Source organism: Euprymna scolopes, chromosome 32 (assembly GCF_053919585.1).
Source record: "Euprymna scolopes isolate OS-2025 chromosome 32, ASM5391958v1, whole genome shotgun sequence".
Classification (NCBI taxonomy): Eukaryota; Metazoa; Mollusca; class Cephalopoda; order Sepiida; family Sepiolidae; genus Euprymna; species Euprymna scolopes.
Window position 1 is genome coordinate 96,477,776 of NC_136513.1, and position 16,063 is coordinate 96,493,838.

Sequence of the window (16,063 nt, forward strand, 5' to 3'; positions counted from 1 at the left end):
AGCCACCCATTAATTACGATTGCTCCCAGGTCCACTCTGACCCGGAGTGGTAGTACCTGTTAGGGTCCCAACTATGGGTTAAATAGAAACTGACGTAAAAACAACAAATATACTTTATTAAAAAAAATTTCTTCAAAATCTTTGGATTCGGCATTAAATAACCCGAAAAGGGTTGATATGCCGTAAAACACAAAAAAAAAACAAAAAAAACAACCAACCAGCACAACCATAAAATTGATAAAATCAATTGTAGCTGTGTTTGAATATCACTGCTTAATTTGAAGTTTCTATACTCTAATGGTCTTCCATGAAAAATTAATTGATCACTGTTTTAGCATTAAAATAAACTTTCGCTTTGTTTTGAGATTAATTATGATTTATTTAATCGCAGAAGAAACGAAGCAGTCAAAGATATTGTATCCCACAGTTGGTTAGTTCTGGGAAAGAATCGTTGCTCATGGAATTTCCATTTTGTTTTATGCACAGATAGAAAGTAATGAAAATTGTTTCATTTTTGTCCGAAATACGATTTCCCATAGCATCGAACGAAATGAATTTCCATCGTCATATCCATACTCGCGCCGTGAAAGAAAATAATTCAAAATTAGGTATGGATGCACAGTGCAATCGTAAAACTGATAAAATCAATTACAGCAAGTGTTTAAATAAAACTACTTGATTATAAGTTTCCATACTCTAATGGTCTTCCATACAGATCAAGTTATCTTTTTTTTAAGATTAAAATAAACTTTTCCTTTGTTTTTAGGATATGATGTTCTTAATGGTGTTTTATTTGATTTCAGATCGAATGAAACCTGAAGTAGATGAGTTAAATGATGCATTTCATACGACGGTGTCTTTTGAATTGTGTTTTATTTGTATTTCAGACCAAATGACAAACGAAATGAATCAATTAGATGACGCAATGCACACCAATTTGTCTTTAGAGCATTCAAATGGTCATTCAAGGAACGAAATCAATGGAAATTTGAAGCGAAAGGAATCGATTGTACTGAACAATACATCAACTGAGACCGAAGTTGCCGAATGGTTGGATTATAAAGGCTTCAGTCCCAGGTAAGGCTTTTCTTTAAATTGTAGCGTTAATGCTGGTATGAGAGTATACAATAGCCTTTTTCATTGAATGCACAGTGCTATTGACATGTTGAACCAAGCTGTGGTTGAAAAATAAAAAAAATGAAATGATGATATTCGTCCATCACTTGCGATGATGATCATGCAGTGATTTTGTGCTTCCAGATATCGCTCGTCAGTCTAGTCCGAACTCTAAAATATCGTCCGCATGTTTGGCACCTATCGGATGGTTCTGCAACATAGGTGCTAACTGCTCTCTCTTTTCGAATACTGTGTTCCGTTTGCGTGCAGAATCAGCAATTGTGATCTCTTTTGTAGCTTGAAGTACGCCTTGAACATTTGAGCTAGGCTTTATTACAGTATTGGAATACAAACGGGATGTCTTTAAGCTGTCCTTGAACCGTTGATACATTGTCGCTGTGCATATACAGTTCTTTTACCCTAGGTCAGCCGCCGTAAACGAGTTTTAGGTTTGACTTGCGGCATATTTGATGACACTGACAATATACACACACTTCAATTGAGAGAGGCAACTTGAATCTGATGCACAAGAAACATGTTAATCAAAGAAGAAGAAGACGAAGAAAAATAATAATAAGAAGACGAAGAAAAAGAAGAAGAAAAAGAAGAAGAAGAAGGAGGAGAAGAAAAAGAAGAAGGAGAAGATGGAGTATTGCTGTCACACCTCGGAAGGTGTCACTATAATTTGACACAGTAAAGAATCATCTTCGTTTCTATAGCTTCTTTAATACAGAAGAGACGTTGCTAGCAACTCTCTACTGTAGCATTATGTTTTTTTTTCCAGGATTACAGCAGAGCAGCATAGGCTTATTCCGCTCATCCTATAAAGGTCGACGTCGAGCGCAACAAAGCATGCAGGACAATTACTGGCAACCTGAAATCGACCAACCTGCCATCTGTCTACAGGATGTCTGAAATTTCTCCGAAGGGACAGCGTTACAAGCAGAGCAACAACAATCGCCATCCCTTATTTGGTATCGCAGCGATTACCATTCCGCAAGAGCTTTGCCACTGCATCGAACAAACAATACCAGCATCCTTCCGCCTTACTTCATTTTTAAAAGAATTTAACATTACGTTTAATATCGGATAACGCTGGGTACATCTACTGCAAGTATATATATATATATATATATATATATATATATATATATATATATGATAGGTGGCGTCCCGGTCGTAAAATACGTTTAAATATATTTATTATTATCCATGCAGATTTCGCATTTATTGTTGTAAAGCAAATTCTCCATTAATTATTATATTACTCCCAATATATATATATTAATGATGTCAAAAGGTTGAAAGAAAATGTCTTCGTTGCCATCAGCTGGAATCGAAACCAAAATATTAAGCGCTCCAGCTATAGTCGTTATTTAGCGCTTCGGCGTTATTGTCTGAGCTATCATCAAATGGATAATGAGACTAAAATTTCAGCAACTGCAAACTAAAAATGTACTCATACTCAGGAGTTAGTCGATTTACTCCTGTGAAAGTCAAAATTTTTGTTCTATTTTCACCCCCTTGCAGCGATTTTTACATGCTAAAAAACAAATCGGAAGTTTTCCCGAGGCTCAAATACCTTCTATATCAAGTTTCAACTCTATAGACTAGATTATTAGAGAAGAGTTTAGTAGAGATGTTTCACACACACACTCACACAAGGTCACTTATATATATAAACAGAGAGAGAGAGAGAGAGAGAGAGAGAGAGAGAGAGAGAGAGAGAGAGAGAGCTTTTTTTTAGGTTTTGTTTTAATCTAAGCTCGAATATTGTTTTTTTTTACTTACAAGAAATGAACTGTTTATAAAAAACATAATACATGTTTTTATATGTAATTATCTATCGATAATTACATATAAAAACATTACAGTGTGCTAGAAAGTTGTATCCTTAATTCTACGCAATTATGCACGATGTAAAACAAAAAACAGAAAGAAACTAAGACATGTACATGTATTATGTTTTTTATAAACAGTTCATTCCTTGTAAGTAAAAAAAACAACAACATTTGAGCTTAGATTAAAACACAACCTAAAAAAAGCTAGTCTAATGGCTATCGAACTTAACTGACTATTTAGTCAAGTTCGACAACTCAAGAGGACAAATTTTGTTTAAACTAACAGCTTGTCACGATCTTAACAAGGTTTTTTCAAACCTCGTGAAACAGTTGACAAACATATATAAATCCGATGACCCCAAGTATTAATTTTTCAATTTTTACCTCTTAGCGACTCTTTTTTCCGGATTAAAACTGATTAAACAGTTTCCACGTGTCTGAAAACTCTATGTACTAAATTTGTGTGTAGATAAAAAATTCATTGAGTATAATAGGTTGAAAATGTACTCACACACATTCTCACTTATATATATATATATATATATATATATATATATATATATATATATATATATATACCTTATCTGTGTGTGTACGTAACAGTCTCTACTAAACTTCCTTTGGAATTTTGGTCTACAAACTTGGAATTTGATATATAGGGGACTTGAATCTGTAGAATAATTTCGATTTGGTTTTTAGCTGGTAAAATTAGTTGCTAAGGGTTTTAAAAAAGTTGACCTCAGCAGGAGTAATAAGTCGATAAAACCTATTACTTCTCCACATGCGCAAATATACATGCAAAGCTTGAAGTCGCTTAATTTTAAACCTTTCTTTTCTATCTGTCATAGCTCAAACGGTAGCGACTAAAACTAGAAGCTAACTGTTTGGTTTCGATTCTAACTGATGACGCCAAAGTCATTTTTTTAAACTTTTTAAATCGCCACTATATATTGGGTACAATATAATAATTAATAGAGAATTGCCTCTATAATAATAAATACAAAATCTGCATAAATTAAAATATCATATTTAAGCGTATTTCACGACCAATTCAGGCCGGGAGTGAAGGGGGTCCACTACATATTAGGTACGATATAATAATCAATACAAGATTGGTTTTATAATAATAAATACGATATCTGCATGACTTATAATCTCATTGATTGAGATTGTCGGACTGACTTCCTCATCTTGGTTGTTAGAGTCACAGCGTTTCGGCCGTTTTGCCCATCCGGCCTTCATCAGGTGTTTTGTATCGAACTGGGGAACCATTTGTTAGGAGTCTCGAACCCAACCCTTTATTATTATTACGGGGGTACCTTGTTCAGACTCCAGCTAGACTCTGGGACATAGTTGCTGATTCTCTGTTTTGAATGTTACTTTTCACTGCTTTCGTTCAGGATTGAACTCAGCACCTTTGGGTAACTGTAAACTTTGATACAACGTCTAAGACCACTCGGCCATATGTCACTAGCAACTATGTCCCAGAGCCTAGCTGGAGTCCGAACACGGTACCCCCGTAATAATAATAAAGGGTTGGGTTCGAGACTCCTAACAAATGGTTCCTCAGTTCGATGCAAAACACCTTATGAAGGCCGGAGGGCAAAACGGTCGAAACGTTGTGACGATAACAACCAAGATGAGGAAGTCAGTCCGACAATCTCAATCAATGAAAACACCTCATCTCAAAAATACAGACAATTATTATAATCTCATATTTAAGCATATTTTACAACCAGGCAACGTCGATCAGTCTGCTAGTTTTATGCATATATGTTATTTGTCGTCGTTATTTACAAAGCTTGCTTACTGTGGTTCAATATGACCCCCAGTTAGCTATGGAAAAAGAAATACCCTAATATTCTCTCAATTCGGATTACTGGAAACAAAATAATACAAACATGTTACGAGGCTATAAAGGCATAATCACGTTGGCATACCACTTTTCGCTATATTACTGAAGTTAAGCAACGTTGAACTTAGCCAGTAACAGATGGGAATTCTAGGTGCTGTATGTATTTAGTAAGTGGGTATATATAATTATTCAAGGAGCTGAGCGCCCCTGCTTTGCACAATTCAAAGTCACCCTTGAGCAAGATGCAGAACCTGTTAGATTTCCTCTGATATTTCAGAGTTACCATACAGGGAGTAAATGAAACTCCGTTGTAAAGGTAACCCATCTTCTAGTGATGATGTTACAAATGAAACATCCGCTTCCCAATTAACACGGAAGTAGTAAAGCTCATGTTAGTGAGCAATAAACTTAGCATAGTGGACAAGAAGACGAAGAAAGAAGCAACCTTAGTAGAAGTTAGTGTCGTTAATAATGTAGAGTTAAACAGATCTGAGATAGAAATGATAATGAAATACCAAGGTTTTATGTACGACTTGAAAAAAGAAACAAAATTCTAGGGCAATTGCTCTTGACATATCAAAGGCCTTCGACAAGGTATGGCATAAGGGTCTACTTCACAAGATTTCCAGCTACGGTATAACTGGAAATGTTTTCTCAATCATTAAATCATTTCTCTCCAATAGGCTCATAAGAGTAGTGGTTGATGGACAAAAATCGGAGGCCTGCAATATAAATGCTGGAGTCCCTCAGGGGTCAATCCTAGGCCCAACTCTCTTTCTGATCTACATCAATGACCTCCCTAAACGCATACTTAAATCATTCGTTGACATCTATGCTGATGACACGATCATCTACGGCAACACATCAAAGGCTGTAAATGACAAAGTTCTCTCTGATTCTCTCTCCTCTGATCTCGAGCGCGTGGTTCAGTGGGGGAAGATGTGGCTGGTTACCTTTAATGCATCTAAAACCAAACTCCTATCCTTACATCATCAACGCTCTAATCCCCATCTGGCATCAATTGTGATGGATGGCTCTCGTCTGGGTGACGCCCCGTGTTTTGACAAGCTTCTGGATTTAACCTTTACTCCTGATCTGAAATGGAACACGTACATCAAGTCTGTTGCCAAGGTCGCTGGAAAGATGGTGGGATCCTTCTACCGCTCCAGAAGATATCTCACTACTGATGCAATTCTCTATCTATATAAAAGCCAAGTACGTCCAAGGATGGAATACTGTTGCAATATCTGGGCAGGAGCTGCTAAAAACAGCCTATCCTGCCTTGACAGAGTACAAAATAGACTTAAGAAACAAACAAAAGCAAACAAAAACAAAGAAACAAAAACAAAGAAACAAAAACAAACAAACAAAAAGAAGCAACCAAAAAGAAACAAACAAAAACAAACAAACAAACAAAAAGAAACTGGAATCTTCAGAAGATCGTTATCAGTTCAATAACCGGAGATATTGAAAAATAAAAAGATAAATAAGTTGTAAAGGTTTGGTTAAATTTTTATTAGGTTGGTGCAAAAATAATGTCGTTTTTTGACATACATATATAGACATTATTTTTACACCAATCTAATAAAAAAACCAAAACCTTTACAACCTAATATTTAAAAAATATTTTTGTTTGCTAATGAGCTATCAATTGTCAAGGCTAAAAGTCATTCAAGATTCAGGGTTAATGATATGAATAAATATGGATAGATATGGATAGATTACCCTATGCAACACTCAAACAAGTACAGGACATCTGTGGCCATTTTTATATCCACAACTGCATGGAAAATCCATTTTTAGCCTTCTATTTGTCGAATTAGGTATCGTGAGAAATTTGCAGAGAATCTTAGTTCTGTGTGTGTGTGTGTGTGTGTGTGTGAGAGAGAGAGAGAGAGAGAGAGAGAGAGAGAGAGAGAGAGAGATTCCCTCAGGATATTTCAGTGATGGAGGAACGTTTTAAATGAAAATATAGCCTAGCACGTGGGCAGATTACTGCTGGAATATAAAAAGGGAGAATGACACTCAACACAAGAAGGCTAAGAGGACAAATTTTGTTTAAACTAACAATTCTCTGTTTTTCATTTATAGCCAATAATAATAATAAAATATGATTTATAGTACACTAAAACGGCGTATAATCTACAGAAATAAAGGCCAGTTTTAGTATAAGGATATTTTTCTTATACCCAATAGGTCATGTGGAATGTAATTTTTTTTACCTGAAATTAGTTGCACCGTGTTATCATTTGAATGATGCTGGATATTATGAGTATAATGAGTATGGAAACTGGTGAATGCATTGAACACAATTTGATGAAGAAAGTTTATGATGAATATGTTTTTTGACATTTCGGAGATGAGCATCTTGTTGCTGGGTAACTGCGAAAATCGTAAACATATTATTAAATAGTAGCATAAAAATGTCGATCTCGCTATCTTAATTTGTCCCTAGTGACCCCAAAATGAATGACTATTAAAACCTAACAGGGCCTGTGGAAAATCCACAGAATGAAAAATAAATTTAATCAACAAATATCTCTACTATTACATAAAAGGAAAGTTGTGTGTGTGTGTGTGAGAGAGAGAAAGAAAGAGAGGAAGAGAGAGAGAGAGAAAGAGAAAGAGAGAGAGAGAGAGAGAGAGAGAGAGAGAGAGAGAGAGAGAGAGAGAGAAAGTTCCCTATGGACTCTAAAACAACTCTTCCGATTCTATAAAATATGACATGAAGGTATTTATGTGCCTGACAGTGGTCTTAGATAAGGTCTGTATCGGAATGTTTTCAATAAGTATTGATAATCGATAATCGAAATAATCCGATGGAAGACGGAAGAGGCGATTTCGTCAAAAGTTAACACCTATATATAGCCTAACGTTACAAGCGCATTTAAATTTTTTTTTATTAACACGCAAGCAGAAAGGCCTGACATATAAAATCGATAGTAAATTCTTTGATATGACGGAGGCGCGTTTGAAATGAATATTTCTGTTTAAAGCACACATACGCTATGATGCTTGACATTTTATTTTAAACTGAAATTCAAACCATTATCACTGCACAAGCAATAAGGCCAGATATATAAAATCAACAGTAGGTTATTTGATATGACAAGGACGCGTTTGAAATAAATGATTCTTACAATTGAAGCATGATAGTAAATTTTTGCATTTTAAACTTTAATGAAAATAGTGTCCATCGTATTTTAAATATAAAACTGACTCAAATGTGATTAATCAATGAATACACAGAAAGTAATATTGTGCTACATAGTTCAATACAAATCATAAAATCATATTGTAAGAGACAATCTTTAATTTACTCTTTCAGTCCAGCACATCTTGTCAGACAATGGTCTTGTTTTTTGCCTTGTTTTTTTTTTCGAATGGACACACACACACACACACACACACACACACACACACACACACACACACACACACACACACACACACACACACACACACACACACACACACACACATCCTTCCTTTATAGAACAGATTACTCTAAGAATGAGTCGACATTTTGTTTTCAAATTGATACACAATAACACTTAAAAACGAGCTCCCTGACGAAACCTGGCTCAGTTGATCCCCAGAGAATGAATAATTTTTTTTTTATTAAATTTTAGATATTATAAATCCAGGACAACGTTGATCAAGCATATTACAACTTTGTGGATCTTTGTTTTGTAGTTTTAGAATTTTAGCTGAAATACAAACACACATACACGTAGAAAACTGCCAATGCTGTTCCGGTGTTATGAGTGGCAGTGCTAGGATATTTTTGTATGTTTTCGTGATAGATCCGTTACGAAAAGAAGACAGAAAAGGAAACAAAAACAAGCCACAATCAAACAAAAATAAAGAAAATGCGAGCACCTCCACCACCTCCACCACCACCACCACTACTACTACTACTACTACTACTACTACTACTAAATTTATTGTTTTTTTTTCAATTTAGTTGTACGTATTAATTGTTTAATATGTATTAATTTGGATTATTCTCACTACGCTTCGGCCGATGTAACCTTCGATCTTCTACAGGAGTATATTGAAAACGGCCCTTATAAGTGAACTAGCAGGGCTACCCGGCGTTGCTCGGGACCGTATAAACAATGAAAAAACAAAAGCAGATATTGAATATATGTTTTATTCTTAGGGGAGAGGAATCTTTCATCTCTATGTATTATTTGTTTTATCTACCCTAGGACTGGTATTGTTCATGTTTTATCCCTAGCGTAGGTAATTTACAGCATGTATATGAAATTGTTTTACCTTAGGGAGAAGAGAACAGGTAATATACAACATAATGTGTCTATATTACATCCCTGGCAACGCCTAGAAACCAGCTAGAACATGTATTTCAGTCAATCTTTATTACATCCTGGGCTATGCCGGGAAACCAGCTAATCTCTATTTAGTGACTTGACCACCAAAATACCTCCCTAAGTGTGTCCTTTCTTTTGAACTTATTAGATATAGGTATCTAGAAATTTGTGTGAAATTTTGTTGAATGCATTGTTCACTATGATTTTCTTATTGTTCTACACAATATCAACTGTAGCGAAATAACACAGTAAACTTAGTGTAGTGTTAGAATAAAGAGCAAAGGAAAAAATTAGAATCATATTCTGTAATTGGAAATCTAAATTTGCTAGCGTGTACCAGTATTTGCCAGGTTGTGGAAATTTGGAATTTATAACATATGTAGTGGCCTTTTCCTAGATACCTATTTTTATAATTGTTTCAGTACATTGCTACAAAATGTGACATTTGTTGGCGTTTGTAAAAAAAATCATGAATGTGCTTATATTCCAAAAAAGAAAATATCAGTGCACAGTATTGAAAGTGTTTGAGATTCAAAAGTCTGTAACATTTCTACTAACTTCATAAGATGTCATGTGAGAAACTGAATTGAATATCAAGACATTATCTGAAGCGTTTTTATTTTGGTGTAACGTATGTGTTTACAGTGAACCTTAACTTTTAATAAACAGCTTGGTATGCAATGACATAGGCTAGGAATCTTAGACAAAATATATATAAATTGGAAAAATGTGTGAACAAATGAAAAAAAATAATCCGTTCCACTTGATGACATCAAGCACAGTAATATTTTAGTGAAGAAAATATGAAATTGATGTTCAGTGATTAGTTTGGATGAATGAGAAAATGTAATTGTTTGATGCATAAAAAATAACTCATTTGCTGTATTTGATATTAAGCAGCAAAAAAAATAGTGATTTGAATATTAAGGAAAACATCAAATCAGATTATGTAAAAAAAAAAAAGATGAAATTAGAAAATATATATTTTCTGTTTATGAGTTTTGCCAATCAAAATGTTGTGGCAGAAATTGGGTGATTACCATGCAATTTTATTTTGGTAAAATTCTTAAATTATTTGAATGTTTATTATAATTTCTTATTAGTGACTTGTTATCATCAAAATCCGCCCCAAAGAGTGTCCTTTCTTTTATTAGGTATCAGAATAGGTATCCAGATTTCTACTTCTATACAAATATGATATTGTAGTACAGTAAATGTCAAATTGTTTTTCAAGTATTAGTTTGTAACGTTTGTACTGACTTCATCAGATGTCATGTAAGAAACTGAATTCTATGTAAGAAGACTTTATCTGAAGTGTTTTTATTTTGGTATATCATGTGTGATTACACTGTAGTAATTGCGCTGAAAGCATGTTAATTACAAATGACAAAAGTTAAATCAATTTCTTATTCAGCTACACAATATAAACTAAAGGAAATCAAATTTGCAAAATAAAAGAAATATGTAGTTATGGGTTAGTTTGGAGTTAGAATAAAAAGCCAACAAAACAGTTAGTTTGTATTGTGTAGATTGTTCATTTCTGATAGTATTGAGAGTCGTCAATGAAAATCTTAATTTCTGACAAAATACTGAATGTTTCTCGGATACCCATTCGTAAAAAGTACCTTTTTTGGAAAAAAAAAAAAAAAAACACTCCCCGGATCACCTTCACCACCTTAAAAAAAACAAAACTTTATTCTTCAAAAAATGTGCACATTGTTAGTGTAAAAAACAGATTCGCACCACTTGATGAAATCAAGCATAGTAATATTTTAGTAAAGAAAATATGAAATTGATTTTCAGTAATTAGTTTGAATGAATATCAGAAAATGTAATTGTTTGATGCATAAGAAAGAACTCATCTGCTGAATTTGATATTAAGCAGCAAAATATTTCAAAACATAAAAATGTGAAACATAACATGAATACTCTCCGTTGTCACTTGAAAACATTGACCTTGGTAGGAAGTTTATTAGATACTGAAATTGTGGTCTTGGTATGGTGTGCTTAATATTATTGTATGCAAAATTTAAAAACACAAAAGAGGGTACAATCAATATTGAAAAAGTAACATCTGTCACAGAAAATAGTAATTTATAAATATCAAAAGAAATATTATTCTGTACTTAAAATGTTAAACTTACTGTTAACAATAATTTAAAATGGTGATCAGGATGAGTCCAACAACTTAGTCCTTGAGCTTTCTTATTGGTCATAGTAAAAAGAAATTGTAGTCTTTCAAGTTTGTTGGTCGCGTTGGGATTCTTGGAATGTATCAACAGATTCCTGCATATGAATCTTTGTTAATTCCACACAATACAAATATATATACAAAACAAAGTAAAGCATAGTATAGGGTTCGTTAAGACCTCTTATTATCAACCAACTATTGCTAAAAAGAGAAAAGCACTGGAAATGTTTCTTATAATGTATCAATATTGAATTGTTCTCATGAAACACAAATCGAAATAGTGATAGTTATTTGGCGCTTATAAGAAACAGGTATCAGGGATTTTGGTGTATCAGATGTTTTTACAGTGAACTTAACTTTCAAGAAACAAATTGGTATGCAATGACATAGGCTAAGAATCTTAGACAAAATATATTCAAATGAAAAAAAATGTTGAACACTTATAACTTTGTATGGACTCTCAAAAACATTTGTAAAAAATGTGTAAACAAATGAAAAAAAAAATGATCCGCTCCACTTGATGACATCAAGCACAGTAATATTTTAGTGAAGAAAATATGAAATTGATGTTCAGTGATTAGTTTGGATGAATGAGAAAATGTAATTGTTTGATGCATAAAAAATAACTCATTTGCTGTATTTGATATTAAGCAGCAAAATATAGTGATTTGAATATTTAGGAAAACATCAAACCAGATTATGTAAAAAAAAAAAAGATGAAATTTGAAAATATATATTTTATGCTTATGAGTTTTGCCAATCAAAATTTTGTGGCAGAAATTGGGTGATTACCAAGTAATTTTATTTTGGTAAAATTCTTAAATTATTTGAATGTTTATTATAATTTCTAATTAGTGACTTGTTATCATCAAAATCCGCCCCAAAGAGTGTCCTTTCTTTTATTAGGTATCAGAATAGGTATCCAGATTTCTACTTCTATACAAATGTGATATTGTAGTACAGTAAATGTCAAATTGTTTTTCAAGTATTAGTTTGTAACGTTTGTACTGACTTCATCAGATGTCATGTAAGGAACTGAATTCTATTTAAGACTTTATCTGAAGTGTTTTTATTTTGGTAGATCATGTGTGATTACACTGTAGTAATTGCGCTGATAGCATGTTAATTACAAATGACAAAAGTTAAATCAATTTCTGATTCAGCTACACAATATAAACTAAAGGAAATCAAATTTGCAAAATAAAAGAAAAATGTAGTTATGGGTTAGTTTGGAGTTAGAATAAAACGCCAACAAAACAGTTAGTTTGTATTGTGTAGATTGTTTAATTAACTTTGTTCATTTCTGATAGTATTGAAAGTGGTCAATGAAAACCTTAATTTCTGACAAAATACTGTAATTTTCTTGGATACCCATTCGTAAAAAGTACCTTTTTTGTGAAAAAAAAGAACACTCCCCAGATCACCTTCACCACCTAAAACACAAAAACAAAAATATCTTTATTCTTCAAATATTGTGCACATTGTTAATGTAAAAAACAGATCCGCACCACTTGGTGAAATCAAGAACAGTAATATTTTAGTAAAGAAAATATATAATTGATTTTCAGTAATTAGTTTGAATGAATATCAGAAAATGTAATTGTTTGATGCATAAGAAAGAACTGACTGTTTCTAATTTCGTTTCCTTTTAATTTCATTTTTGTCCAATCCAATCTGAAGGAGGCGGGTGGTATACCCTGCGTTGTACAGTTATTTTTAAGACTCTCTCCAACATGTATGTAACACAAAGGGTTTTTCCATGGCGCATTTCGCATTCTTTTCCTTCTGGGAAAAGTTTCATAATCATGTCTGAATGATAAGTCAGAATTGTTAATGTTGGCTCAGTGTTTTATTCTTATAATCTGTTGAACAAAGAATCAATCAGACTGTCTGTGTGTGTCGGTATATATGAGAAGTTTATTTTAGATCCCCAGGGGTTAGACCGTGTGTGGACCATGTATTTTTAAGAATTTTCCTTTCTCGTTCCCTTCCCATCTTGGGGAAGGAAACTTTTTTTTTTATGGTGGCTCAGAAGGTTTGCTGAGCACTCTTCCCACAAAGGTGGGATGGGTAAATTTTTTTTTTATTTGGTTGACTGGAGGGCGGGCTGAGCACTCCCCAAAAGGTAGGAGCCGGGGAACTTCTCCTCCCAGAAAGGGGGCCCGGGAAGGCTTCCCTCTTCCCATATTTTTTTTTTTGTGTAAGGTTGATCTCTTTCCGAATGGAGTAAGCGGAACCGACAGGGGGGGGTCAATCAACCATACAAAAGGATATCTATCTCTTAGTTGAAAGAGGGAAGGTCTCCCTGTCCTCCCATACCCCTTCTGAGAGAAGTTTCCCCAGCTCTCAGCTTGGGGGGGGGTGTAGGAGGGCTTAGCCCGCCCTCAAGGCAAATAGTCTGACTGTCTGCCTTATATAAAAAGGCGATTTTAGCTGGTCAGGCGGTATGACCTGCGTTGACTATTTTTCCTCCACCTGTTGACCTTCCCTCCCTGCAAGAGGGAGCCGTGCTACGCAGATTAGGGAAGGGCTGAAGGGGTGATTTGTTTTTTTTTTTACCCCTCGCTATAGGGAGGTGGCAGTCATCCAACCAAAGAAGGGGATCAAGCAGGGAGCATTCTCTCTCCTGCATTAGGGAGGGGGTTCTTTTCTTTTTAAGTGTGCCCGTTTTAATAATAAACACATTTTATTATTTTAAATATTAATATTTATTTTTAATAATAAACACATTTTATTTTAATATTAATATTTATTTTTAATAATGGACACATTTTATTCTACTTTAAATATTAATATTTATTTTTAATAATAAAAACATTTTTATTTGAATATTAATATTTATTTTTAATAATGAACACATTTTATTATTTTAAATACTATTATTTATTTTTAATAATGAACATATTTATTTTATTTTTAATATTAATATTTATTTTTAATAATAAACACCATTTATTATTTTAAATGTTAATATTTATTTTTAATAATAAACACTTATTATTTTATTTTAAATATTAATATTTATTTTTAATAATAAACACATTTTATTTTATATTAAATATTAATATTTATTTTTAATAATAAACACATTTTATTATTTTAAATATTAATATATATTTTTAATAATAAACACATTTTATTATTTTAAATATTAATATATATTTTTAATAATAAACACATTTTATTATTTTAAATATTAATATATATTTTTAATAATCAACACATTTTATTATTTTAAATATTAATATTTATTTTTAATAATAAACATTTTATAATTTTAAATAGTAATATTTATATTCATTAATAAACACATTTTATTTTATATTAAATATTAATATTTATTTTTATTAATGAACACATATTATTATTTTAAATATTAATAATTATTTTTAATAATAAACACATGTATTTTATTTCAATATTCATAAACATTAACGTTGTAATTTAAAAAGAAAATGCTATTAAAAATTATAAAAAAGGTAAAAAAAAAAAAAAATTCCGAAAACATTGAAACAAAATATTTTTACCCAAAAAGTATTAGCATATGAGCTAAATAAATAACTGTTGCCAGAAGTATTTGTAATAAAGTGTATTGTAAAATTCCAAAAATATTAGCATATGAAATAAATAAATAAATGTTATTAAGTTCTATAAATAAAAAGAAAGCAGTCAATATAACTCCTCGAAAAATGTAATTCAAGCCCTAATTTTTTTTCAATTAAAGGAGCAAGGACCAAGGTTCCATAAAAAAAAAGAAAAAACAAATAACGTGGTTTAAAAAAAAGGTTTTAAACTTCAAACTTTACAGGTAAAATTCTAAAAGAACACTGTTTTTTTTTTTAAATTTGAATATATTCTGTATTGACCTTTTCTCTTCAATTTGTGAGTAAATTAATTATTTACTATCGGGTTACTAAATTAAGTATTTACTTTTTAATAGACACTTAAAAATTGGGATGGGGGGGGGGTTCGTGAATTTAAAAAAAAAACGATTGTCTAAAATATTATATTCGATTTATTGGAAAGAACATAAAATTTTACATTGACCCTGAAAATATCGTAAAAATAGAATCAATAGAAAAATTTTGATAGATTTTAAAAATTAAAAAAATTGAAAAATATTGAGTTTAAAAATTGAAAAATATTGAGTTCGGAAAATTCATTACTGTTTAAAAAAAATATTTGGGTTTGTATTACTGTACACATAGATTCAAAAAAGTTGTCAAAAAACAAATATATAACAAATAAATGTTATCAAAGGCAAGATAAGTTACTTTTCTATCAAACTGGATATATTTTTTGTGTTTTTATTCAATGTAACATATTTATTCAGCTCGAAAAACATACAGTGTTTACCGATGTATTCGAAAAATCAAGATAGCGTCTCACACCCTCTTTAACACCGTAAGTATGGAAAAAGGTGTTATAAATAAAAAACTATACAAAATACTATTAAAAACCCGCCGAATATATGTCAACCTATGTCACGGTAACATATCTTGAGCGAGTTTTTAACAGAATTTATCCGGTTTTTTATTTATAACATCTTTTCCCACACTTACCGTGTTAAAGATAGAATAAGACGCCATCTTGAATGTTCCAATACATCGCTAAACACTGTATGGTTTTCGAGCTGAATAAACATGTTACATTGAATAAAAACACGAAAAATGTATCCAGTTTGGTAGAAAAGTAACTTATCTTGCCTTTGATAACATTTATTTGT

At 32.1% G+C, this 16,063-nt stretch overlaps 1 protein-coding gene across 1 annotated transcript in view; it reads left to right on the plus strand.

The window, feature by feature from the left end:
• Positions 1-891: 891 nt before the first annotated feature.
• LOC145256126 (uncharacterized) overlaps positions 892-16,063 on the plus strand; it is a 129,945-nt gene continuing 114,773 nt past the window's right edge. The window contains exon 1 of the mRNA XM_080114710.1: positions 892-1,077. Coding sequence (XP_079970836.1) covers positions 893-1,077 — 185 coding nt within the window. The 5' untranslated portion in view covers position 892. The remainder of the gene's footprint in view (positions 1,078-16,063) is intronic.